The sequence below is a fragment of the Pantherophis guttatus genome, chromosome 1, assembly GCF_059756535.1.
Source record: "Pantherophis guttatus breed Tessera chromosome 1, ASM5975653v1, whole genome shotgun sequence".
Taxonomy (NCBI): domain Eukaryota; kingdom Metazoa; phylum Chordata; class Lepidosauria; order Squamata; family Colubridae; genus Pantherophis; species Pantherophis guttatus.
This window is the reverse complement of record NC_142063.1, coordinates 1,151,342-1,175,564: the sequence shown is the minus strand read 5'-3', so window position 1 is coordinate 1,175,564 and position 24,223 is coordinate 1,151,342. Positions and strand designations below refer to the sequence as shown.

The 24,223-nt window shown below is 42.8% G+C and overlaps 2 protein-coding genes across 2 annotated transcripts; both read left to right on the top strand.

Annotated features, from left to right (window-relative positions):
- Positions 1 to 538: 538 nt before the first annotated feature.
- Positions 539 to 6,144, top strand: LOC148116221 (vomeronasal type-2 receptor 26-like). The gene is made up of 5 exons (XM_087883509.1): positions 539 to 574; positions 987 to 1,901; positions 3,730 to 3,948; positions 4,482 to 4,611; positions 4,769 to 6,144. The coding sequence occupies exons 1-5, from the start codon at positions 539 to 541 to the stop codon at positions 5,671 to 5,673; spliced, it is 2,205 nt and encodes a 734-aa protein (XP_087739635.1). The 3' UTR covers positions 5,674 to 6,144.
- Positions 6,145 to 9,875: 3,731 nt separating this feature from the next.
- Positions 9,876 to 23,804, top strand: LOC148116220 (vomeronasal type-2 receptor 26-like). The gene is made up of 10 exons (XM_087883508.1): positions 9,876 to 10,039; positions 11,029 to 11,320; positions 11,559 to 12,419; positions 15,246 to 15,464; positions 15,612 to 15,738; positions 16,195 to 16,427; positions 18,248 to 18,306; positions 18,734 to 18,841; positions 22,475 to 22,766; positions 23,796 to 23,804. Exons 1-10 carry the CDS (start codon positions 9,876 to 9,878, stop codon positions 23,802 to 23,804), a joined length of 2,364 nt encoding a protein of 787 aa, XP_087739634.1.
- Positions 23,805 to 24,223: the final 419 nt, after the last annotated feature.

Here is a 24,223-nt window from a genome sequence, read left to right as displayed (position 1 = left end):
TGATTAGGGAGGAAGAGGAGCAGCTGGGGAGGATTTCAGCCACTGGAGGAAAGTGAAGAAGGGAGAGAGGATAGAGGAGTCTAAAATGATCTGGGATAAGGACGGCCAGGCTTTTCTCCTTTCTCAGAAATCCATCCAAGTTGAATCAAGAAACATCCTTAAAAATGCCAAAACAGCTCAGTGGAACTTGTGACTTTCTGTTCCAAGGACACACAAAAAAAGGCAAAGCCAACTTCAACAGCACACAAAATATAATGCTCCCCAATATTTTTCTCACTATAGACTCACACCCCCAAACTACCAGTACTTCCTAGCCTTGGTGTTTACTGTCACGGAGGTCAACAAGGATCTGGTTCTCCTGCCCAACATCACCCTTGGCTTCCACATCTACGAGAACAGCCAGATTCAGAGGGAGATTTCCTTATACAGCCTCTTCCTGCTCTCCACACGAGGCCAAATGGTTCCAGGTTATAAATGTGACAGGCGGGACCCTCTGCTCTCTGTCATTGGGGGTGAGAGCCCCAAATCCTCAAGGCTGATGGCCTCCATCTTCAGCATCTACAAGGTCCCACAGGTAAGTGGCCTCAATGGATACAGTATGGAGTAAACAAACACACAGAAGCCAAGGATGAAAGCAAAGTTGTTGTTGGGGGGGGGGCGGGGAAGGAATATCAGGGTTATGTGACTTAAATAATCCATCCTATATTTGAACTGATTTCTGGATTTTATATGTCAACATATATTTTATATGACCACAAAGCGATAAATATAATTCTGAAAAAGGCATTACTTCCTGACTTTCATAGAAGTTTGTCATCTTTCTGCACCTTTCAGTGAAGTTTATTCCCTGGATCAGGTGGATGTTTTGTTCCTTTGACTTCTGATCTATCACAACCAGGCAAAATAGGGAACTGGGGGCTGCTCCTAAGAAGGGAGGAAGGTGAAGCTTTCCACTCACAATGAGTCAGCCCGACTGGTGGGACTAGAAACCACACAATGGGGACCCAGAAAATCAAGCATTAAAATGTACTTTGTCTTTTAAAGAAGATTCTCATTTTCTCCAGCTCGGAGTTGGCTCTGAGTTCACTCAGGGAGGCAGAAGAGTTTATCCTTCCTTCTTCCGGATTAATCCCAAGGAATTTCCTCAGTACGTCGGTATAGCCCAGCTGCTCCTGTATTTCCAGTGGAACTGGGTTGGGCTAGTGGCCCCTGAAAATGACAGTGGAGAACATTTCGTCTCATCTCTGGTGCCAATGCTGAAGGAGAAGGAGATCTGCCTGGCCTTCACTGAAATTATGAAATCTGATTTTTATGCTGCTCCAGGGCCGAAATTACTTTACATTTTCAACACTTGGTCTAAAAGTGAAGTGATTATTTTGTTTGCAGATTCCAGTACTATTACAAATGTACAGGCGGTTATGTTTGTTTATGAAAAACAGAGAAATGCATCATTTCTGAAAGTCTGGATCTTTACATCCACTTGGAAACTTAATGTGATGAACTCTCAATATCTATTGAAAGCAGTAAAGCCCTTCCACGGGGCTTTGCATTTTAGGGACCACACTGGGGATGTCTCAGAATTCAGCCGTTTCCTCCTGTCTTTAGACCCTTTGAACCCACGAGGGGACATTTTTCTCCCGCTGTGGTGGGAAAAGGTCTTTGGCTGCAAGATCTACAAACCAGGCAGGACCCCTCAAAAGGGGAGAAAACCGTGCACAGGAAAGGAGGATTTATGGAGTCTGCCATCTTATGTGTTTGAAGCAAGCATGACAGGAGAAAGTTACAATATCTACAATGCTATTTATGCTGTGGCACACGCACTACATGCCATGCATGGATCCAGAGGCCCTCCAGCCATGCTGAGACTTGGAAAGAGGATTTCAAATGTCCAATCATGGCAGGTAAATTCTGTGACTTTTTTTTAATCCATTCCATTCCCTGGACTGGATGAAGGTTTTTAATACACTACACAGATGCTTAGACAGGAAGCTCCCCGTGTATATTATCTTGAATTAAACAATTCTATGGCATCATATCACTGCATCAAATCTGCATCAAACCAGATTAAAACAGTAATTATTAACAAAAACACAAATGAGGGGTCAACCTATTTTCCAAAGTAACAAATGGAAGATTACTAAAGGGTGATCCAATGTCCAGTCATGGAAGGTAATTTCTGCAAATCATCATCATCATCATCATCATCATCATCATCATCATCATCATCTTAAATAGGAAGCTCCCATTGTGTATTTCTTTCATTAAATATATGTAGGGCATCATATCACTGCATCAAACCAGATTGAAACAGCATTTAAAGAAAAAACAACAGTAAAGTGAATTAAGCAAAATATTTTGTTGAAAGAGGTAGAGGAGGAGAAGAGAAATAAACCAAACCGGTTGTCCATGAGATTCATGTAGGAAAGACCTTCCTAAAAGTTCTTCAGAGCTTGTCTGAGTATCATAAAGTGGTCCTTCCATGGAGGAAGCATCACCCCAGGGCAACAGAGAACATAGAACAAGAGGGCAATTCTGCCTGAAGCGTCAACAGTCCTAGTGGGCATATTTGCAGAAGCATCTCAGTTCCCCACAGGATGTAGCCTAGATGAGGATGATGATGATGTTACCCATCATGTCTGACCTTTGGTGATTGTATGGGCCAAGTCTCTCCACATCTTCCAATCTTCCACTACTTTTTAAAAAGATATTAAACTCAGTTGGTTTTAACTTTGGTTTGTGTTTCTATGGCTTAGCATGCTGTGTGACCCTCCTCGTGTCTTTAGTTTGCAATGTGTTGTCCTGAACAGCTTGTTGTGTCCAAGCAACCTCTGTCAACTTTAGCACACAGAACTGGATTCAACCTAGTCCAGTTAAAATTCATCAGATGTTTTTATTTCAAAGGCTAAAGAACGGATCTCTTTGGCCACTGAAGTCACAAATCAGGGCAGGCCCTGTGTGGAAAAGAAATCCTTAGAGGAGTAGGGGAGTGTTAGCAAAACAGAAACAAAGAAGGAATGTTTGCTAATTGGCATATTAAAAGGAACTTAAGCCTTGGAACAAAAGTAAAAAATAACAACAAAAAGGTTATTTCAACATTTAAACAAGAAGAAAAAAGTCAAGGAAACAATTGATCCATTAATGGGAGAAAATGACAAGAAGGGGACAAGCAAACACACAATTTGGCATCAAAGGCTAAACCTTGGACCTCTCCTGGACAGTAGAATAACAAACCAGGACAGGAAATTCCTTCACATGGCCCCACTTGGTCAGATCTTGTTCCCACATTCTGCTTTCCTTGACTTCCAGCTAGAGAAAGTCATTGGGGTCGTACCCTGATGTGGTAGAAATTATTTAATCGTTCCTAAAATGCATGACTCATTTTCAAGACTTTGGGCCAAAGTCAACATTTAAAAATAGCCTAGTATCGCAAGGAAGTTTGAATCTTGAAAAGTGGCAGTGACATACAGTATTTGTAGGTAGATACCATCCTGATAAAACTCAGCTGAAGAAGCTGTGATACAAATGCCCAATGCAAAAAGAGAAAATTTTGTAGGGGAAGTAGTTAAAATTTTAATGTTATTCTGGATTGCGCAGATCTCCAGAAAGGAAACACTTCTACATTCTCAGATACATACAAATCCTCTAATATGAGGGCCATCACACAACGATAGAAGCCACGGTGTCTCATGTGTGGATTTCAGCCAATTAATCCAATTTCTTCTCATTCAGCTTCTTCCCTTTTTGAGGAAAATCCAGTTCAACAACAGTGCTGGTGATGAAATCTCCTTCTCAGAAAATGGACTGGGATCTGCTCGTTATGATCTTCTCAACTGGGTTTTCCTCCCCAATCTATCTTTTGTCCACATGAAGGTTGGGCAAATAGATCCCAGGTCTCCCCCAGGCCAGGATTTCAACATTAACTCCAAGGCAATTGTCTGGTCAAGAAAGGTGAGCGGGAAGATCAAATAAATTCAACAAAAGACTCATTTTCTTCTGGGGATTCAACATACCCTCCTCCTTACTAGAAAACAGGTTACTGAATCAAAACTTTGGCAACTATTTTGTAACAAAACTACTTTGCATGTAACATATTTTAGGTCTGATTTGTGCCAGATCAAAAAAGGTTGAGATTATTCTCAACTTCTGCTTGAAACCCAGGATGCATTTAAAGCACCCAACAGTGGTTTCCATGGATTATTCCTCTTCAGTTGGATGCCCATAGTGTCTTGCTTTAGAAAAGCTACAGCTCAACTCACAAGCCTTCTTTGCATGCCAAACCCCAGTTCCAATCTCCAGCATCCATTGGTGGTTTGGAATGGAACTGGCCTTACTCTCCCTGTGCCTTTTCCAGGTTTCCGCTAGACCCCAGTTAACCATTTCTTTTGAAAACCTTCTGATGATGAATATAGAAATGTACAAATGAATCAATGAAGCATGTCCATTGCTTATGCCATCTCAGCCTTTCCTCTCTTCTCTCGTAGAAGGTGCCCTTTGCCAGGTGTGGCATGAAGAGGTGCCAGGCAGGAGAGAAGAGAAGCGTTCCAAAGGACCAGCAGGTTTGCTGCTACCAATGTGACCTTTGTCCAGAAGGGACCATTTCTAATCAGACAGGTAGAGCACACTTCTAATGTAGATCTTCCAGGATCTAGAAAGCCATTCAGTAGAAACAAATATCAATTTTGTTGTTATTTTTTGTAAATTTACATCCTTCAAAATATTCATGATTTTCAGCAGAACCTGAAAATCTGAACCTGACACTTGATTTCAGATGCAGCTCGCTGTGACCCCTGCCCAGAAGACCAATATCCCAACAAGGACAAGGACCACTGTATTGCCAAGAAGATCCACTTCCTTGCCTATCAAGAGACCCTGGGATACACTTTAGCTTCACTCACACTTTCTCTGGCTATGATCACACTGGCAGTTCTGGCAATTTTTTGTAAACATCATGACACACCCATCGTCAAGGCCAACAACCGAGATCTCACCTACATCCTCCTGGTCTCCCTCCTGCTTTGCTTCCTTTGCTCCTTCCTCTTCATCGGTCAACCTGGGAAGCTCACCTGTCTCTTCCGACAAACTGCTTTTGCTATTCTCTTTTCCCTTGCGGTTTCCTCTGTGTTGGCAAAAACTGTCATGGTGGTTCTGGCCTTCATGGCCACCAAACCAGGGAACAGGGCAAGGAAACTTTTAGGAAAACCACTGACCAACTCCATTGTCATAGCCTGTCCCCTGGTCCAAGCAGTTCTTTGTGCCACATGGCTGGTAACTTCTCCCCCATTTCCCAACATGGACTTCCATTCCTTGGTAGGAGAGGCCATCTTGGAATGTAATGAAGGCTCAGCTTCAATGTTTTATACTGTCCTTGCCTACTTGGGTTTCCTGGCCATTGTCAGTTTCTCTGTGGCCTTTCTGGCTAGGAAATTGCCCGACAGCTTTAATGAAGCCAAGTTCATTACTTTCAGCATGCTGGTCTTTTGCAGTGTTTGGATCTCATTCCTCCCCACCTACCTTAGCATCAAAGGGAAGTCCATGGTGGCCGTGGAGATCTTCTCCATCTTGGCCTCTGGGGCTGGTCTCTTGGCTTGTATCTTTTTCCCCAAATGCTTCATTATCCTATTCAGACCCCACCTCAATTGTAGAGAAAATATGATAAGAAACAAAAATCTCTAATTACTGCAGTTCTTGAGAATTTTTATTTCGATTTTTGGACTTTTTTATTTTATCAGATTTCTCAAAAATATGAAATGAGGGAAGGACTTTTCCATGAAATAATCAACTGAGGTGAACCATTACAAAGCATCCGCTAATGTGGAACAATCACTCACCTTTTCCCATTTCCCACCTGGAACAATTGAGTCTTTAACAGAAGGTAGATGAATGTTGGATCATAATAGAGCAGAGAAATGAGTGAAACAATCACGAGGCGTGCACTGGTTGCAGGAGCACAATGAATAAACTGTTGGGAGGAATGAACATCGATGAACAATTCAGCATAGTTAAGGAGAGCCCTGGAAAGTTATGGATGGAGGAAACTGAGGGGAGCCTCCCAAGAGAACCTGAAAGAAGAAAGAGCAATTATTTTGCGGTGCACAGATTTGGTGGATGCAATGGTGGCCTGCAGGGAGGGAAACGTATGCTGAGTAGTTTCTCTAAAATCAATAAAATTGAGAGCAAGGTCTTAAACACCAAATGCATTCCAGAATAATTCTGTTTTTAATAGCTTGCGGGACATGAGAAGCAGATCCAATTTCTCAGGCAAAGCTGACAATGGCCTGAAAGGTGGGGTGGAGGGGGGGACTATATAAATATTTTAAATAAATAGACAAAATAAATACTCCAGAGAACAGGGGCAGCAGCTTAAAAGGATCCAATCCATGAGTGGGAGCTGGGAGTCAAAGGGGACCCCCATATCACACACCATAGCAGTGCAATCTCATGCAGGGCCAAAGCGGGAAATCCCCAGTTCTGAGTGGACCAATCATCCACAATTACTTAGGTTTGATAGGATTCAAACTGAGATTGTTCTTCCCCATCCAACAGCCTTCAAGAGCTAGGACAAAAAATTGGCTGCCTTGCTTCGTCAGTCAATGCTTCTAGAACTGAATATCCTCAACCTACAGTTAACATCTGAGCTAGAACTGAGAAGGCCTCACTGGGCCACCTAAAGTTTGGGTACAATATCTCCCTTCCAACTAACAGAGATTGGAACCAACTTCAGAGAAAGGAGAGAAGCACATAACACATTGCTCCCATTCCTATTATCCCAGCCAATCAAAGGTTTACCAAGGGTGATAGTATCCTTCCCACACCAGCTGACAATGCTGAACACTTATAGTACGGAGGGTGGAGGTCCATTCTCCAAGCTTGTGGGTTGGTTCCCAAATGTTTCATTCCACTGAAGATGTGAAGATGTTACCTGGTAATGAAACCTTCATAAACCAACCCACAAGCTCGGAGAATGAACCTCCACCCTCATCCTCCACCTCAGCTACAGATATTCACCACCATTGCAAACACATCTTGCTGCCCAAGACAACACAGAAGATAAATTTTGCTGGCTCCAACTAGTTGCTAGACAACACTCCTGCAGAGTTTAAATGATTGATTGATTGATTGATTGATTGATTGATTGATTGATTGATTTTATATTGCCACCTATTCGCCCATGGCGACTCAAGGTGGCTTATAGAATATAAAACCTCATTTAAAACAATAAAACGAATAAAATGAATCAAATAAATTAATAAAATAAAATAAAATCACCCCCACTCCCGGTCCTGGTGACAGCAGTTCACACAAGCCATTTAATGGGCTTCCTCCCGCTCTGGGTTCCTCAGGCCAGTTGGCAGAACCAGGTCTTCAGCGCCTTCCAGAAGAGTATTAGAGTGGGGTCCATTCTCTGGGGGGGGCAATTTTTCATAGAGAGGGAGCAACCTCGGAGAAGTTATGAGTCTTCAGAGAAGGAGCCTCCCAACTGGTTCCAACTTGGTTCCAAGGCCTCCGTGTCCCGAGAATGAAGTGTTATCTGCCTGGCACTTCAGCATTCTCAAACCACTTTCTGGCATCATATTGGCTGCCAGTGGACTGGTCAGGGGGGTTGGGTTTGGGGAAACAGGAGAATTGCTTTGTGCTTTGTGTGGGACCTTCAGTTTCCTCCTGACTTTACTGCAACCACTTTCTCTCAGTAAAAGTTCTTTTGAATCAACTCAATGGTGTCAGGAGTTTTGCTTTCCTGAGGGACCAGCTGGGGCAGGTCCTTACAGTGGTATTTGCCCAATGCTTCCCCAATTTCTACACAGAACTACACCAAGTTGACCCTAGGCCTTCTAGGGCTCTCCACCACATGTCATGATCAACACAATTGATGACTTTCCTGCAGATGTGGATATTCTTTTGATATTCTTGATGTTTTCCCATCAAGATTTGCAATAACGTCACAGGTGCCATGACCCATTCTGAAGCCAGCTTGAACATCTGGTAATTCCATTTCAATGGCCAATGCCAGACATTATTTTATGTTCTTAAGGCGCCTCTTGCTAGTGTGAAGGATCAGGATAGGAATTGCAGCAATCCTTGCAGTCATCTTTTTTTGGCACTGGAATGGATGTTGATTTGATACTTCAAAGAAAAACAAGAAAGTCCAGTTGCCTCTTGAAAAAAGCAGCTTTCAGAATATCATGTGGACTGAATATTAAGGTGTCTTCCCTTGTCCCTGCAATTATTTATTCTGTCAGATTATTATGAGGAGAGATAGATGGGTCTTCATTAATGAAATTATTAGAAAAGTTCAATCTTGGGTAGACAGGAAGGAAGACAACATTGTATGACATATGTTTCATGAACTTTCAATAATGCTTAGGGTTAGGGAGAGACCCAACCTTGCAACTCCCCACAGAGCCGAGCCCACAGGTCCAACTTCTCATCTCCCACCATCCCAGAGTAAAAGTGCAGAGCAGACCAGGGTCTCCTATCCCCAACTTCCCTAGGTGGCCCAGTAAGGTACCCTGCTTGATGACAAGAACTCCTCATAGATTAGGAGGAGGATGCTCAATGGGGCATCTATCATCTCGTTGGTCCACTACAAATGCAGGATTTGTCTGGTAGGGTAATGGTTGGATATTATGCTTGTCACTCAAGAAAAGGCAACCCTTCCTGGCTCAAACCACAAAGGGTGAGGATTGAAGAACAGTGTAGAGCAGAATGGAGCATCTGAGAGAAGCTCTGGATCCTGTCTTTAGGAAACCCTCTATCGGTCAAAGTGATTGGATTTGAATTGCATTTAAAATATTGATGACCCACTTAAATAAGAGTTAGTGTCAACATCCAGCTTGAGTATCCAAATGAAAATCCAGGACCATTTCGTTTCTGAAATGCTTACTGTTTATTGAATACATTGCAGAGTAACGTTGAAGCAAAACTAACTCAGCGATCCTCAGACATCAGTTCATAGTATTAAACAAAGATTTTCCCAGCCAAACCCCCTGGCTTCCACTATGGGAACCATCTGCCTCAGCTTCACACCTTGTTAAGATGTCCTTTAAAGGTTTCCAGACTCTCACAAGCTTCAGTGGAGCTGTGGAAGTTTCATTTCTCTAGTTAACCCATTCATTTCTCTAGTTAATCAACACCTCCTCTGCTTCTCTAATGACAAGTTGAAGCGAAGAGGTACCTAGCTGCCAAAGTTTCACTCTTGACAGTTAAACTGGACAGAATAGAACTAAGTCATAAAGAAAAGAAGAAAATGTTTGATTGTCAAAAACAATCTAGGTCCCCCATAGCTGAAACGCATCTCCATCGGGCAGTTTGGGAAACATCACTTGGACAGAGGCCATGTGAAGCAGTTCAAGGAAGTCTCAGAGGAACTAAAAGAGTGTGCATCAGGCATATCCTAATATTAGGGGAATCAAACTAGATGATCCCCCCAAATTCTTTCCCAATCGCAGTCATAAAACTCACAGAAAAAAACATAAAATTGTGGCTTCATGAACAAGTTTTCCACTTGCCAAATGCCAAGGACTGGAGAGTTATGGGGGTAATGTGGACATTTCTCTCTCCTGAGATTCATAAAATACTAGAAATTCTAACTTCATCTCAGTGGATTTCCAGAGATTAACCGTCCCTAAACCTAAAGAGCTTCCACTCAAAACAAGTTTATTCACATGCTCTGAATACTATAGATGAACTCTTTTACAGTTGGAGCTTAGATGAATGGTTATCCTGAAGCTTTAAAACTCAACTTGAACCGTCTCAAGTCATCAGAGCATCACAGTTCCTGCAATACCCTCCTTTGCCTTTTCTAGGAAAAAAATCTCTTTCTGTGGCCAATGATTTCACTGTTGGTCTTGCTTTGGACTTTGCCTGCAACCATCCAGATGGACCTGAGGCCAAACTGCTTCTGGAGGAGACCTTTAGAAGAGCAAAAAGATTATTACAGACCTGGAGATCTCATTATCGGTGGAAACCTGCCTCTCTCCATTACTCTGGTTCTACAGCTTTCTTTCCATGAGCCTCCTGCTGATTGGGATGTCCTTTCTCTGTAAGTGTTTCCTTGATCGTCTTTTTTTCTCAGGGCAATGTGGAAAGGGCAGGTTTGAAGATGGGACAGATTTAAATCCCACCCAGCTTCAGTTGACGTAGAGTGTTCCTAATTAGGACACATTGATTCTTCTTGATGATTCAATCTCTCTCTAATCCCCTCCTCAAGTCCTTCACAATGAATAGGGAGTCAATCTTTTCTCCACGTTCCTGAAGGCAGGATACACATTGCAGAGAATCCACTTTGGGCTGAAGTTGGGGAGAAATAATGTTAGAGTCCTCTGTCATTAGCTGAACTAAATTCATCTTTCCATCTCATTATTTCCCACTGGGGACAATCCAGATTCATCGACTTAAACATTACTAGCCAGCAAAAATTAAACTGGTCAGGCATTCGATTTAATTCAATTTTGTCCCATTTATTGGATTATAAAGTCACCAAATTCAAAAGGACTCTGAGAACATGATAGTCAATCAATCAATCAATCAATCAATCAATCAATCAATCAGAATAAAGCTGGAAGGGACCTTGGAGGTCTTCTAGTTCAACCTCCTCAAGCTCAAGCAGGAGACCCTGTAACATTTCTGTCCATTCTCTTCTTAAAGACCTCCAGTGAAACACCCATAACTTCTGAAGGCAAACCATTCCACTGCTTTATCGTTCCCACTGTTAGAAAATGTGTCCTTAATTCCAAGTTGCTTCACTCCTTGATCAGTTTCCATCCATTGGAATACAGCTCATGGTGTAAATTATAACTTGTGTATCAACTCATTTAAATGTACTGCAGAGAGAGGGGGGAAGAGGCTTTGTCATAACACTGTTGACAGTAGTAGTAGGATCAACTGATTGACAGCAACCCTGTTTTCTGACAGCAGTATAATAAATTGTATTGATCTGTTTCATGATTAACTCCTAGAATCCTGATAATACTTTCTTAACAAAAATCTCCCTCCTGTTCCTGTTTTTGTCTTCTAACACTTGCAACAAAGACCTATTCCCAAGAACTACCAACACGTCCTGGCCTTGGCATTTGCCATCCAGGAGATCAACAAAGACCCACAGCTTCTCCCCAACATCACCCTGGGCTTCCGTATCTACAAAGAAAATGACTATGCAAGCATGACTCAAGATGTCAGCCTGTCTCTGCTCTCCAGTCATGGAAAATTGTTCCCTAACTATAAGTGTGACACACAGGACAATCTTATCTCTGTCCTTGGGGGTCTCAACTCCAGAACCTCATACCAGATGGCAACCATGTTTGGCAATTTCAAGGTTTCTCAGGTACGTGGACATGTAACAGGATGAAAGGGGGAATGATGTAAGCTCTGCCTTCTGTGGTTACTGCCAACAACTTACAGAGCCAATTCTGTGACCAGAAAAGACCTCATGAAGGAGCAAGGTTGTAGGGAAGAGGGTCTAGAATAGGATACTCTGCTAATCTGGATGGTCTGAGGTTAATACATGTACCATTCTCCTTGCTTAACCTCTTCCTTTTCCTCCATCTCCACCCTCCCTTCAGCTAGGTTACTGCTTCTGTGACCCTGTTTTGAGGGATAAGAGCCAGTTCCCCACCTTCTACCAGATCGATCCCCAGTATCACCTGCAGAATTCAGCCATTGTCCAGCTCCTTCTGTATTTCCAGTGGAACTGGATTGGGATGGTTGTTCAGAGGTCAGAGAGCACTGACTATTTCATCCAGATTTTTAATGCCACCCTCGCCCAGAATGACATTTGCATACAATTTGTGAAACAGATCTTGCCTCGAATCTCAGTGTTCAATGAATTGCAGGGCGATCAAAGAGATATGCTTTGGACAATTTTGAACAGTGATGCTCATGTTGTGATTGTCTCAGGGGATTCAAATTCTCTGCAAAGTCTTATACTAACCCTCTATGTTTATGAAGAAGAGAGCAATGCTTCTTCTGGGAAGGTCTGGATCCTGACCACCCAATGGGAATTTTCAGCTATTGGCTATCACTACGATTGGGTGAAACTAAAATCCCTCCATGGCTCTTTGTCTTTCACGGTTCACACAAAACCGGTGCCAGGATTCAAAGATTATCTCTGGGCTCTGAATCCACAGGAACCCCACGGAGACGTCTTTCTCCCTGAATGGTGGGAAGTTGTATTTGACTGTGAGGTTTTGAAGGCAGGTCTGACCTCACCTGATGGCCGAAGGGTTTGCACAGGGGAGGAGAACCTGGACACCCTCCCGGCCTCCGTCTTTGATGGAAAGATGACCGGTTTCAGCTACAGCATCTACAATGCTGCCTATTCTGTGGCACACGCATTACATGCTGCGCACACGTGGGAATCACAATGGGCATTGAAGAGGGGCAGAAAGAAGCCACACCTTCACCTCTCTGTGAAGCCCTGGCAGGTAACTCTCATCTTCAGCTCTTCCCTTCTGATCCAGGAAACAGATTTACTGTAAGGATCTGCCTCTCCTCCTTTCCCAAGAGAGTATAGACTCTTGAAACGTGGTATTTCAACAGGAACCTTTTATTGAGAAGAAGTGATAGCAGAACAGGCGAAGCAGACTCTAAATTTCCTCCCGAATTGCACAGTTAGAAATAGGGGTCTAGAATCCATATATATATAAAACTTATATAAATCTTGAAATTTTTAATGCCATTTTTATTTTAGCAATCATAGCTGGAAAAGGAAAAAAGAGTCGTACACTGTTTTCCCCTAATTATGCCAGTTGCTGGTGCTGTGACTGAGTTATCCATGGAATTTTCATTGCTCTATTTCGATTGTTCAGCCAACCTTGTGTAGCCAGTTAATCAATCTTCAATCTTTACCTTGGTCATTATTTTCAATAATTTTTCCAGCAATTTATAAATTTGGATCCTACTACGTAGACTCTTACATATCTTGATAATATCTGTCAGAGTGTTTACAGCATGACTACTATTTTTGAGACAACCCAGGAACAAAATACAGGACACAGTGGTTTTGTCATTACAAACAATGATTTATATACTGTTTACTGTTATAGACTTTTATATACAGACATAAATGTGGTAGGCACATACCAGGCAAGCAATCAATCTTCAACTCTACATGGAGAACTACAGTACAATGCAGGTAGAACACAATGAAGAGTCTGATTCACAGGGAGAGAGAGAGACCCTCTTATGGTCTCCCTTATATAGACATCTTCTTAAAGTGGCAATAATCCTGCTGACTCATCCTCAGTCTTAAAGTGGCAATAATCCTGCTGACTCCTCCTGGTCCACAGCCTTCCAGCGGCTGGTCAGTTTTAAATCTTCATTATCCTGACAATATCGATATACTGTATGTCTTGAGCAGGGGGTGGGACAAGAAGACCTCCAAAGTCCCTTCCAACTCTGTTTTTCTTCCATTATAAGTTTTTGGGTTCTCTTGAGGCTCACATGTATCCTCCACATTTGTCCATGTTTGCCCATTGTGTAACGCTGTCCCACAAATGTTGAAATCCATTTGGAAATGTCTTGCCAATGACAGAACAGCCCTGATATGTTCTGGAATATAGAATCATAGGGCTGGAAGAGGTCTTCTAGTCCAACCCTCTACTCAAGGAAGACCTTATATCTTCCCAGACAAATGGCTGTCCAGTCTATTTCTGAAAACTTCCAATACTTCAGTACTTTCTATTCCTCTTGAACATTTGTAACTGGAATCAAAAGAAGAGAGATCCGGAAGACCCTTGGAAGTCAGTGTGAACTTCACAAGCAGCATCAGTCAAAGAGTGTAGCTGTCTGATATAAAACTTTCACTGGCTGTAAGGCACTCAAAGATTAATAGGATCAGTTCCCACTTTAGTCAATAGGCTGAAGTGTGTATTAAAGGCACCTTTTAATTTGTTACATTTTTGGTGAGTACATGACAAGACAAAACTGGGCTTGTTAAGAAAGCATCTGAAATAATCAATGTGAATAAACAAATAAATAAACAGACCATATTTTCATGAGCTGAGGTGGCACAGTGGTTAGAGTGCAGTACTGCAGGCTACTTCAGCTGACTGCTAGCTGCAGTTCGGCAGTTCGAATCTCACTAGGCTCAAGGTTGACTCAGCCTTCCATCCTTCCGAGGTGGGTAAAATGAGAACCCAGATTGTTGGGGTCAAAGAGACTGACTCTATAAGCCATTTAGAGAGGGCTGTAAAAGAACTATGAAGTGGTATATAAGTCTAAGTGCTATTTCTATTGCTATTGTAAGATTGGTGATCAGGACAAGGGTTAGAAGTTTGGATTGTTGTTGTTGTTGTTAGTTGTGAAGTCGTGTCTGACCCATCGTGACCCCATGGACAACATTCCTCCAGGCCTTCCTGTCCTCTACCATCCTCTGGAGTCCATTTAAACTCACACCGACTGCTTCAGTGACTCCGTCCAGCCACCTTGTTCTCTGCTGTCCCCTTCTTCTTCTGCCCTCCATCGTTCCCAGCATTAGGCTCTTCTCCAGGGAGTCCTTCCTTCTCATTAGGTGGCCAAAGTTTGGATTAGGGGCAAAATAAGTCCCTTCTGTTCCCATGAAGGACATCAATGCCTCTTGCCAGAACTGGAGCAATGTGCAATATCAGTGCATCTCATTCATGACTTCGGTTAACAGCTTAACCAAAAATATTTTGCAGGCAAGTCATTTGGAACCAGAGTTTGACTCATTTATCTTTCCAAGCACCTAGTTTTCCTTGGGAATAATTTGTGGTTTCAATCCTTGAAGCTGAATATCCAGCAGCTCCAGAAATAGAACGTGGCCTCCATTTACAGCTTAGTTGTAACTTTGATATAACCAGATACCATATTTTACAATATTAATTAAATCTCCTTTCAGCAAGATATTTTCCTCTCCCTTCAAACTTTTTTTCTAATGTTTGCCCATTTATTCACCAGAGGTGATTCTCTCCAACAGCTATCGGCACATTTGCAATTGTGGCTGTGCAACAGTGCATAATAAACTCACAAAATTGTTGGTGGTGGGGAAAATAGCAGGGAATAATAAGAAATATTACCTATGTTCACCACATTGAGCTACTTATAAAGTAATAAAGGCTGGATAAAAATATAATAACTACATGTAAAAACTATTGGGGAAATGCTGGGTTCATCAACTTCAAAAATAACCATTCCATCTGTCTTTTATCTCTGGGATACAGAAAAACATTTATTTTGCATATCACGATTTAAATTCTCTTGGTTGTTTGTTGCTTGTCTCGCGATTCCAGATGCACAACTTCTTGAGAAAGGTCCTTTTCAACAATACCGCTGGTGAGGAAATCTCCTTTTCAGAAACTGGGATGAAATATGCAGGATTTGACATCCTGAACTGGGTCGTCTTTGCAAATATGACGATCCTTCGAGAGAAAGTTGGATGGGTCGATCCAGAGGGTCCTTCAGCTGAAGGTTTCAGCATCAATGCTGATTCCATTGTGTGGGCCAATCAGGTGGGGAGTAGATGTTGTTTCCAGGATGTTGCGATGGAAATTCTATTCAGGGGAAGGAAGAAAAAGGGCTGCTTTGATGCAGACCCCGAAGCCAAGCTGAACATTTCTAACCTCTCCATCTCAAAGCTAATCTCACTCTCCTTTCAGACAAAGCCTTTCTCCCGATGTGTGAAGCGCTGCCGTCCAGGACGAGCAAGGAAAGTTGCAGAGGGGAAGCGCTCTTGTTGCTACGAATGTGTTTCTTGCCCAGAAGGGACCATTTCTAATGAAACAGGCAAGTTGCTCAGTGAGACCCTCAAGCAGGAATGAGGAGGTCTGGAGTGGCTGCCTGGGGAGGAGTGAGGGAGAATATGAGGTGGCAAATCAGTTGAGCAAATCAACATGGAAATCATTCAAAACTTTTAAGAGTGGTCCATTGAATGCATCCTTCTTTAAGTTGCTAGCAGCAGGTTTAACTTTTATATACTTTTTCTATGTTTTAATATTTTATTGAACACTGCCCAGAGTCCCTTGGTGTGGGCTATGGGAATTTCAAAATGTAATAATTAAATAAAACAAATCAATTATTATCTTCTGAGATTGATTCCACTGGATGCATCTGCATTCTGTGCTGCAGAAGTAAAGAGACAGGGAGCATGGGACATTTCACTTCCTTCACTGGGAAAACATTTTCCCTCAAAGAGAATCCCTGGTTCTCTGTCTAATGTCTGTCTAATGCCTGTTCTTCCAGATGCTGCTCAGTGCATCCCCTGCCCAGAAGACCAACACCCAAACAAGAACCACGACCTGTGCATTCCCAAGACCATGAACTTCCTCTACTACGAGGATACACTCAGCTTCACTTTAGTTTGTCTAGCTCTTTTCTTCTCTTTGACCACAATCCTCGTGTTGTCAGCCTTCATCAAGCACCGCAACACACCCATCGTCAAGGCCAACAACCGTGATCTCACCTACCTTCTCCTGGTCTCCCTCCTGCTCTGCTTCCTCTGCTCCTTCCTCTTCATCGGGCAGGCAAGGAACCTCCCCTGTCTCCTCCGACAAACCACTTTCGGCATCGTCTTCTCCACTGCCATTTCATCTGTCTTGGCAAAAACTCTGACTGTAGTTGTGGCCTTCATGGCTACTAAGCCAGGAAACAGGGCAAGAAAACTCTTGGGGAAGCAACTGATTGTAGTCCTGGCCTGTCCCCTCGTGCAAACAGCTCTTTGTGCCTCCTGGCTGGCAATCTGCCCCCCATTTAGTAATTTGGATTTTCATTCTGTGATAGGAGAAATTGTGATGGAATGCAATGAAGGTTCAGACGCCATGTTTTATGCTGTCCTGGGCTACATGGGTTTTCTGAGTCTCATCAGCTTCATAGTGGCTTTTCTGGCCAGGAAGCTGCCAGACAGCTTTAACGAAGCCAAGTTCATTACTTTCAGCATGCTGGTCTTCTGCAGTGTCTGGGTCTCCTTTCTCCCCACCTATCTGAGCACCAGAGGGAAGTCCATGGTGGCCGTGGAGATCTTCTCCATCTTGGCCTCTGCGGCTGGTCTGCTGAGTTGTATCTTTCTCCCCAAATGCTATGTTATAGTGCTGAGGCCAGATCTGAACAATAGAAGTCACCTCATGAGGAAAGTTAAGTAGGAAAGTAAGAAAACTTATAGTCCCTTCTGTACAGATGGATAGAGAAGTTTCCACTCCAAATATATCCAAACACAACAAGCACATTCTAGCTAAAAGTGACATTGAGGTTTTCTTGTTTTTCCTGACTCATTTTGCTGACTCTGTCTCATAGTTAGAGTCTGACTTAACTATGTGACCTTCTTAGAAGGGTCTCCAAGAAGCCTTTCGATTTTATTCAAACATACATTTTAACCAGAAATAACTCTGCTTAGCCTTATACATCCCTCCCTTTTATTCCAAAAAGCTCAGCTTTTAATTATTGTGCTTTGTAATGTTGCATTAAATTTTCATCATTTGCAGTTCTTCTTACCTTGAGCAACTGAGATGAAATTTTTACCACTTAACGTCAGATGCTGCTAAGAGTTCCCATCACAGGCTGTGAGGATTGATCATCCAATAAGGAGAATGTCTATGACTTCTATCAATGCCAACCACGTTTTTTCAGGGTTCAGGGTTCTTTCTTTCAGAAATAATTGTTCTGGGGATGTTTGCAATGTCTTTGTGTAGTTTGGATCTTTGTCCTTTTCTCAATAAGGAGCCCAACTCAAGAATTCCCAGTCTTTGCAGAAGTCTTCATCCGGATGATTATCATGCATAAAAAAAATGGGGGGGGGAGAGATGACACCTTAGAGACTCTGCTGGCCTAGTGAAGAAGTTGACTTAGGATAAAAATTTGGACTTAAAATGATGGTCAAAGAAACCTGAAAGCTCAGTCCTTTTCTAGTGATGGGTACTGCCAAAATCCCTGAGTTTAGGAATCAGCATTTCTCTCATGAATAATGGACTGCAGTAAATCTGAGCTGTGATCCACCCACTGGATTCTTGTGGTCAGCAATGGTTACCAGACCTGAAGAAGCTGCTCCAAGAATGACTCAATTACACTCACTAAAGCAAAGTGTCAAAGGGAGGGTGATGGAATCGTATAAAATGGTCCATGATATGGAGAAAGAGCCTTTCTCCTTCCTCACTAAGCCATAGAAGTTTAATCAAGGACTCAATGAAACTTGGGACTTGCTGTTGCAGACGAAACCAAAAATATGGCAACTCAAACTCTACCAGCAGACTCTAGCTTCCTTGTAATGTTCCCCAATGGTGTGGGTTTTTTTTTCTCATTATAGAGTCATACCCAAGAACTTCCAGCAGGTCCTGGCCTTCTAAAGACAAGCTGTTCCTTGCTGTGAACAAGCTGTTAATTGTTCTCACTGTCAGGAAGTTTCTCCTTAATTCCACTGCTTCAGATACTTTGGAAAATAATTAGCCCCCCTTTTCTTTGTGGCAGCCCCTCAAATACTGGAATACTGCTATTATGTCCCCTCTAATTCTTCTTTTCTCTAGACTAGCCAAACCCAAATCCATATGAACCGGTTCTTCATATGTTTTAGTCTCCAGGGCTTTGATCATCTTAGTTGTCAAGTCTGTCAAAAGCCTTCTGGATTTTGAGCCTATATTCTAAATTCTTGGCTACTCTCCCCAGCTGGGTGTCATCTGAAAATTAATGAATTCCCCGTCTCTCCCCTCATTGAGATCATTTATGAAGATATCAAAGAGCGCTGGACCTAAGTCAGAACTTTAGAGAACCCCAATACATGCTTCCCTCCATTTAGGTGCATTGTTTCCATTGAGGGCTACACATTGAGTGTGGTTGATCAGCCAGTTATGAATCCGTTTGGTGCTGTTGCTGTCTATCCCACATTTTCCTATCTTACCAAGAGGTAAGTGGTAGCAGAGGTGGGATTCAGCTGGTTCGGACAGGTTCAGGTAAACTGGATGTTAATTTTATGTCTGGTTTGACGAACCAGTAGTTCTGATGACCGGCTAGCCCCGCCCCGCCCCGCCAAACCCTTCCCATCCCAGGAGTCCCCACACGGCCTGTTTTGGATCCCAGGTAAGTGCAGGGGGCATGTGGAACCCAAGAAGGTGGAAAATGGGCCTCCCAGATGCTCCTGGAGGGCAGAAATGGGCCTATTTCCTGCCTCCAGAGAGCCTCCAGAGCCTAGAGGCATGGAAAATGGGCCTCCCAGAGACCCATGGAGCACAAAATGGGCCTATTTCCAGCCTCCAGAGAGCCACTGGAGCCCGGGGAAGTTGAAAACAGGCCCCCCACAGCCCGTTTCTGCTCCCAGGAGGCTGCAGGGAGGCCTACTAAGCCCAAAATGAGGTGCGGGGAGGTGTGCGACCCCTCCCCCGTGGACTGTTTTTGCTTCCAGGGGGGTGCAGAAAGCCGAGTGCTGCCTGTCATGCCCCCTGGTCACGACCCCCCCCCCATGGCCATGCTCCCCCAGCTGGTCATTAGGGCAGAGAACCGATCATTCAACAGTGGTGTTGAATCCCACCACTGGGTGGTAGCCTACTTTGTCAAATGCCTTATTGATATCCAAGTACACCATGACTACAGAATTTCACTGATTCACTAATTTAGTCACTTCGTCAAAGAACACACAAGCATGTTTTTCCCCTTCTGGCGTACAAAGAGAAGCTATTGCTAAGTGGGTATGACAGTTGCTTTTCCTTGGAACTATCAGAAGAACAGTAATTTTTAAGGTATGTATCCCCTATGGATCCCTACCCACAAAAAATTTCCTCATTAAAAAAAATATGTTCTCCCAATGGGGACAGAACGTGTCTCCATACCTAGTTTAGCTTACCAAACACAGGTAAGAGGCAGCATTCTTGATACACATTTACCCTGGAGACATCCATATTCTGCTAAAGCTCTGGTGATATTTCAAGTGCTCCCTGCAATTCAGCTTCTGCACAAACCTTGATAATCTAGGAGGGGAGGTGACAAGAATGACTGGGCTGCCTCTCCTCCTCCTGCTGCTCCTCCTCCTCTGGCTCCTGCCTCCAACTGCTGCTAAGAAGACACAAACTGTATGTCTATTGAGGAATTATTTCCAGTCGCAGGAAAGCTACTATAGACCAGGTGATCTCATCATTGGTGGGAATTTGCAGCTAGGAACCACTCCTTTTTCCAGTGTCCCAGACTTTCAAAAAGACCCATTCTTGCTTCGTATGTTCACTTCGTAAGTCTCATCTGGAGGGATAAGATGTAGATAATTGTTTGCTTTGTTTTAAATTCAGGGACTCCTTCAAAAATACCTGCAATAGCATCTTTGCAGTGAAGTTCAAAGCTTTGTCTTTTTTTCTCAGTAAAGTGCCAAGTTCTTAATATTTTAAGATTTAAAACTCTTTTTTAAAAAGTTTTGGTCACCATAATATAGAAAATGTTGAGACTCTAGAAAGAATGCAAAGAAGAGCAACCAAGAGGATTAAGGGACTGGAGGCTAAAACATACGAAGATCGGTTGCAGGAATTGGGCCTGGCTAGTCTAGTGAAGAGAAGGACCAGGGGAGACAGGATAGCAGTCTTCCAGTATTTCAGGGGCTGCCCCAAAGAAGAGGGGGGTCAGCCTATTCTCCAAAACACCTGAAGGCAAAACAAGAAGCAATCAATGGAAAATAATCAAGGGGAGAAGCAACCTAGAACTAAGAAATTTCCTGATAGTTAGAATGATTAATCAGTGGAACGACGTGCCTCCAGATATTGTGGATGCTACAACACTGGATGTTTTTAGAGATTGGGAAGTCATTTGTCTGAAATGGGATAGGGTTTCCTGCTTGGGCAGGGGGTTGGACTAGAAGACCTCCAAGGTCGCTTCAATTCTTCCGTTCAATAGTTTGGATCTTCTAGCTTTCCAGAATTTTTCATCAGGTGAAAAAGTGGGAAGAGACAAAACTGTGCTGGCCTAGTGAAGAAGTTGAGTTATCATATTAATTTCGACAGAAGGTCATGGTTGGAAGTGCAAAGAGAATTTCAATTCTTTTTCCAGTGTCCAGGGGTTGCATAAAACCCCTTCAGTTTTAGGCTGACAATCTTTAATCAATAGAGGCTGGGATTCCCACTGAAGAAGCTGCTCCAAGAGAGAATCTAATTAATTAGGGTCCTAGTGGAGCAATTGGGAAGGGTTACAGCCACTGGAGCACAGGAAAGAAGGGGGGGACCTTAGAAGGTACAAAATGGTTCATGATATGAAGAGAGATCCCTTTCTCTTTTCTCACAAAGTCTTCCAAGTTTCATCAAGAAACATCTGAGGACTCAAGCCAATGAAACTTGGGATTTGTGATTCCAAACAACACTTTAAAAAAAAAAGGCAAGGCAAATCCAACAGCATGACCTTGCCTGAAAATTTCCTCAATGGTTTTTCTCATGATAGAGTCATTCCAAAGGGCTACCAGAAGTCCATGGCCTTTATATTTGCAGTCAGAGAGGTCAACAAGGACCTGGTTATCCTTCACAATAGGACCCTTAGCTTCCACATGTGTAACAGTCACCAGATTGAGAGACGTATTTCAATAATCTGCCTCTCCCTGCTCTTCAGACCAGGCCAAATGGTTCCAGGTTATAAATGTGACAGGCAGGGCTCTCTGCTCTCTATCATTGGGGGTGACAACCCCAAGTCCTCAAGGCAGATGGCCTCCATCTTCAGCCTCTTCAAGGTCCCACAGGTAAGGGGCCTCCTTTAGATACAGTGTGGTTTAGACAAACAAGAGAAGCACACACAGAAACCAAAGATGAAAGCAGAAGTGCTTGGGGGGGGGGATATCAAGAATATGTGACTTAGGGAATCCACACAATAGCTAAATTCATTTTTATGTTTGATTTGTCAAGATAAAATATTGCATAACACAATAGAAGTAGTTAATGAGATATTTCCTAAATGCTGAACTTGCCAATATAGACAATATGGAGTAAGAAACAGCAAAAGTGCACCCGGAAGCTGAAGATGAAACCAAAGATGTTGAGGGAGGCACATCAAGAGCGTGAGACTTAGAGAATCCATGCTAAAGTTGATTTGATTTATGGGTCAAGATATATTTTATATAGGAATTGCTTCCTAGTTAATACTTCATAAAAGTGTAGCTGCTCTTTCAGTGGAGTTTATTCTCTGTGTCAGGCGGATGGTTTGTTTGTTTCCTTGCCTTCTGACGTGTCATAAGGAAGCAAAATATGCAACTGGTGGCTCTTCCTAAGAAGGGAAGAAGCTTAAGCCTGCCACTCAAAGTGAGTCAGACTGAATGGTGGGACAATCAACCACATGATGTTGACCACTAAAGTCATGATAAAGCTTATCTTTGTCTTTGAAAGAAGAATCTCACTTTCTCCAGCTCAGTGTTGGCTTTGAGTTCTCTCAACAAAACAGAACTGATTGTCCTTCTTTCTTCGTTTAAAAAAATCCACTTATACCTGGAACTTGTTGCTGCAAAAATCACCACAAAAGGCCAAAGAAGCTCTACCCATACATGCGTCCTTTCCTATAAGGGTCCCCAATTTTTTTCTTTCTGTAGACTCATACCCAAGAATTACCAGCAGTTCCTGGTCTTGGTGTTTGCAGTCAGAGAGGTCAACAAGGATCCGGTTCTCCTGTCCAACATCACCCTTGGTTTCCACATGTATGACAATCGCCAGACTGAGAAGAATATTTCCTTAATTAGCCTCTCCTTGGTCTCCACACGAGGTGAAATGGTTCCAGGCTACAAATGTGACAGGCAGGACCCTCTGCTCTTTGTCATTGGAGGTCTCAACTCCAAATCCTCAAGGCTGATGACCTCCACCTTCAGCATCTTCAAGGTCCCACAGGTAAGAGAGCTCCACTGGAGACAATATGGAGTAGACAAACAGAAGGACACCCAAAAGCTCAAGATGAAACCGAAGATGTTGAGAGGGGGGCATGAGATTTAGAGAATCCATGCTAAAGTTTTTTTCTTATATTTTATGGGTCAAGATATATTTTATATAATCCCAAAGTGATATAATAGATAATGATATATTTCTGAAATGTTTCACTTGCCAAGAAAAGTTCCTTCCTGACTTATTCTTCGTGAATGTAGCCACCTTTTCAGTGCAGATTATTCGCTGTATTAGGTTGATATTTTCTTCCCTTGTCTTCTGACCTGTCCTAACGAGATCAAATATGTAAATGGTGGCTCTTCATAAGACAGGAAGAAGCATTAACTTGCAACTCTAGCTGCATCACCCTGACTGGTAGGGCAATAACAAGACAATGGTGACCTCTAAAGTCACCATAAAACTTTACTTTGCCTTTGACACAAGAATCTCACTTTCTCCAGCTCGGTGTTGGCTTTGAGTTCTCTCAGGGAGACAGAAGAGTTTATCCTTCCTTCTTCCGGATTAATTCCAAGGAATCTCCTCAGTATGTGGGCTTAGTCAAACTGCTCCTGCATTTCCACTGGAACTGGGTTGGGCTGATAGCCAACGAAGATGACAGTGGAGAACGTTTCATCTCATCTCTGATGCCAATGCTGAAGGAGAAGGAGATCTGCCTGGCCTTCACCGAAATGTTGGAATCAGATAATTTTCTCATTACAATGAATAAATTTGTTCTTTTTCTAAACAACTGTTGTAAAGCTGATGTGATTATTCTCTTTGGAGACCCTCATACTAATGCACATATACAGTCAGCTCTGCATTACATAAAATTCACAAAGTCATTGCTTCAGAAAGTTTGGATTTTAACTTCCCAATGGAAACATAATGTCGGGGCAGCTAAAGATGCATTGCAAGTTATAAAGCCCTTCCATGGGGCTTTGCATTTAAGGGACCATACAGGGGATGTCTTACAATTCAGCCACTTTCTCATGTCTTTAGATCCTTTGAGCCCAGAAGGGGACGTCTTTCTCCCTGTATGGTGGGAAAAGATCTTTGACTGCAAGATCCACAAACGAAGAAAGAAGCAAAAACAATGTACAGGAAAGGAGAATTTGCAGAATGTGCCAGCTCACATTTTTGAAACGAGCATGACAGGTGAAAGTTATAACATCTACAATGCCATTTATGCTGTGGCACATGCATTCCATTCAATTCATGGATCAGGAGCCCAACCAGCCATGATGAGGCTTGGAAAGAAGATCTCAAATGTCCAGCCATGGAAGGTAATTTATTTGACTCTATATTCAGTCCACAGATCCTTAGAAAGGAAGTTTCCTGAATGTATTTCTTGAATTACTGGTTAAATATCTATACGCTACCATACTTGTGCATCTCAGAACAGATTGGGGAAGCATTTATTTAAAAAC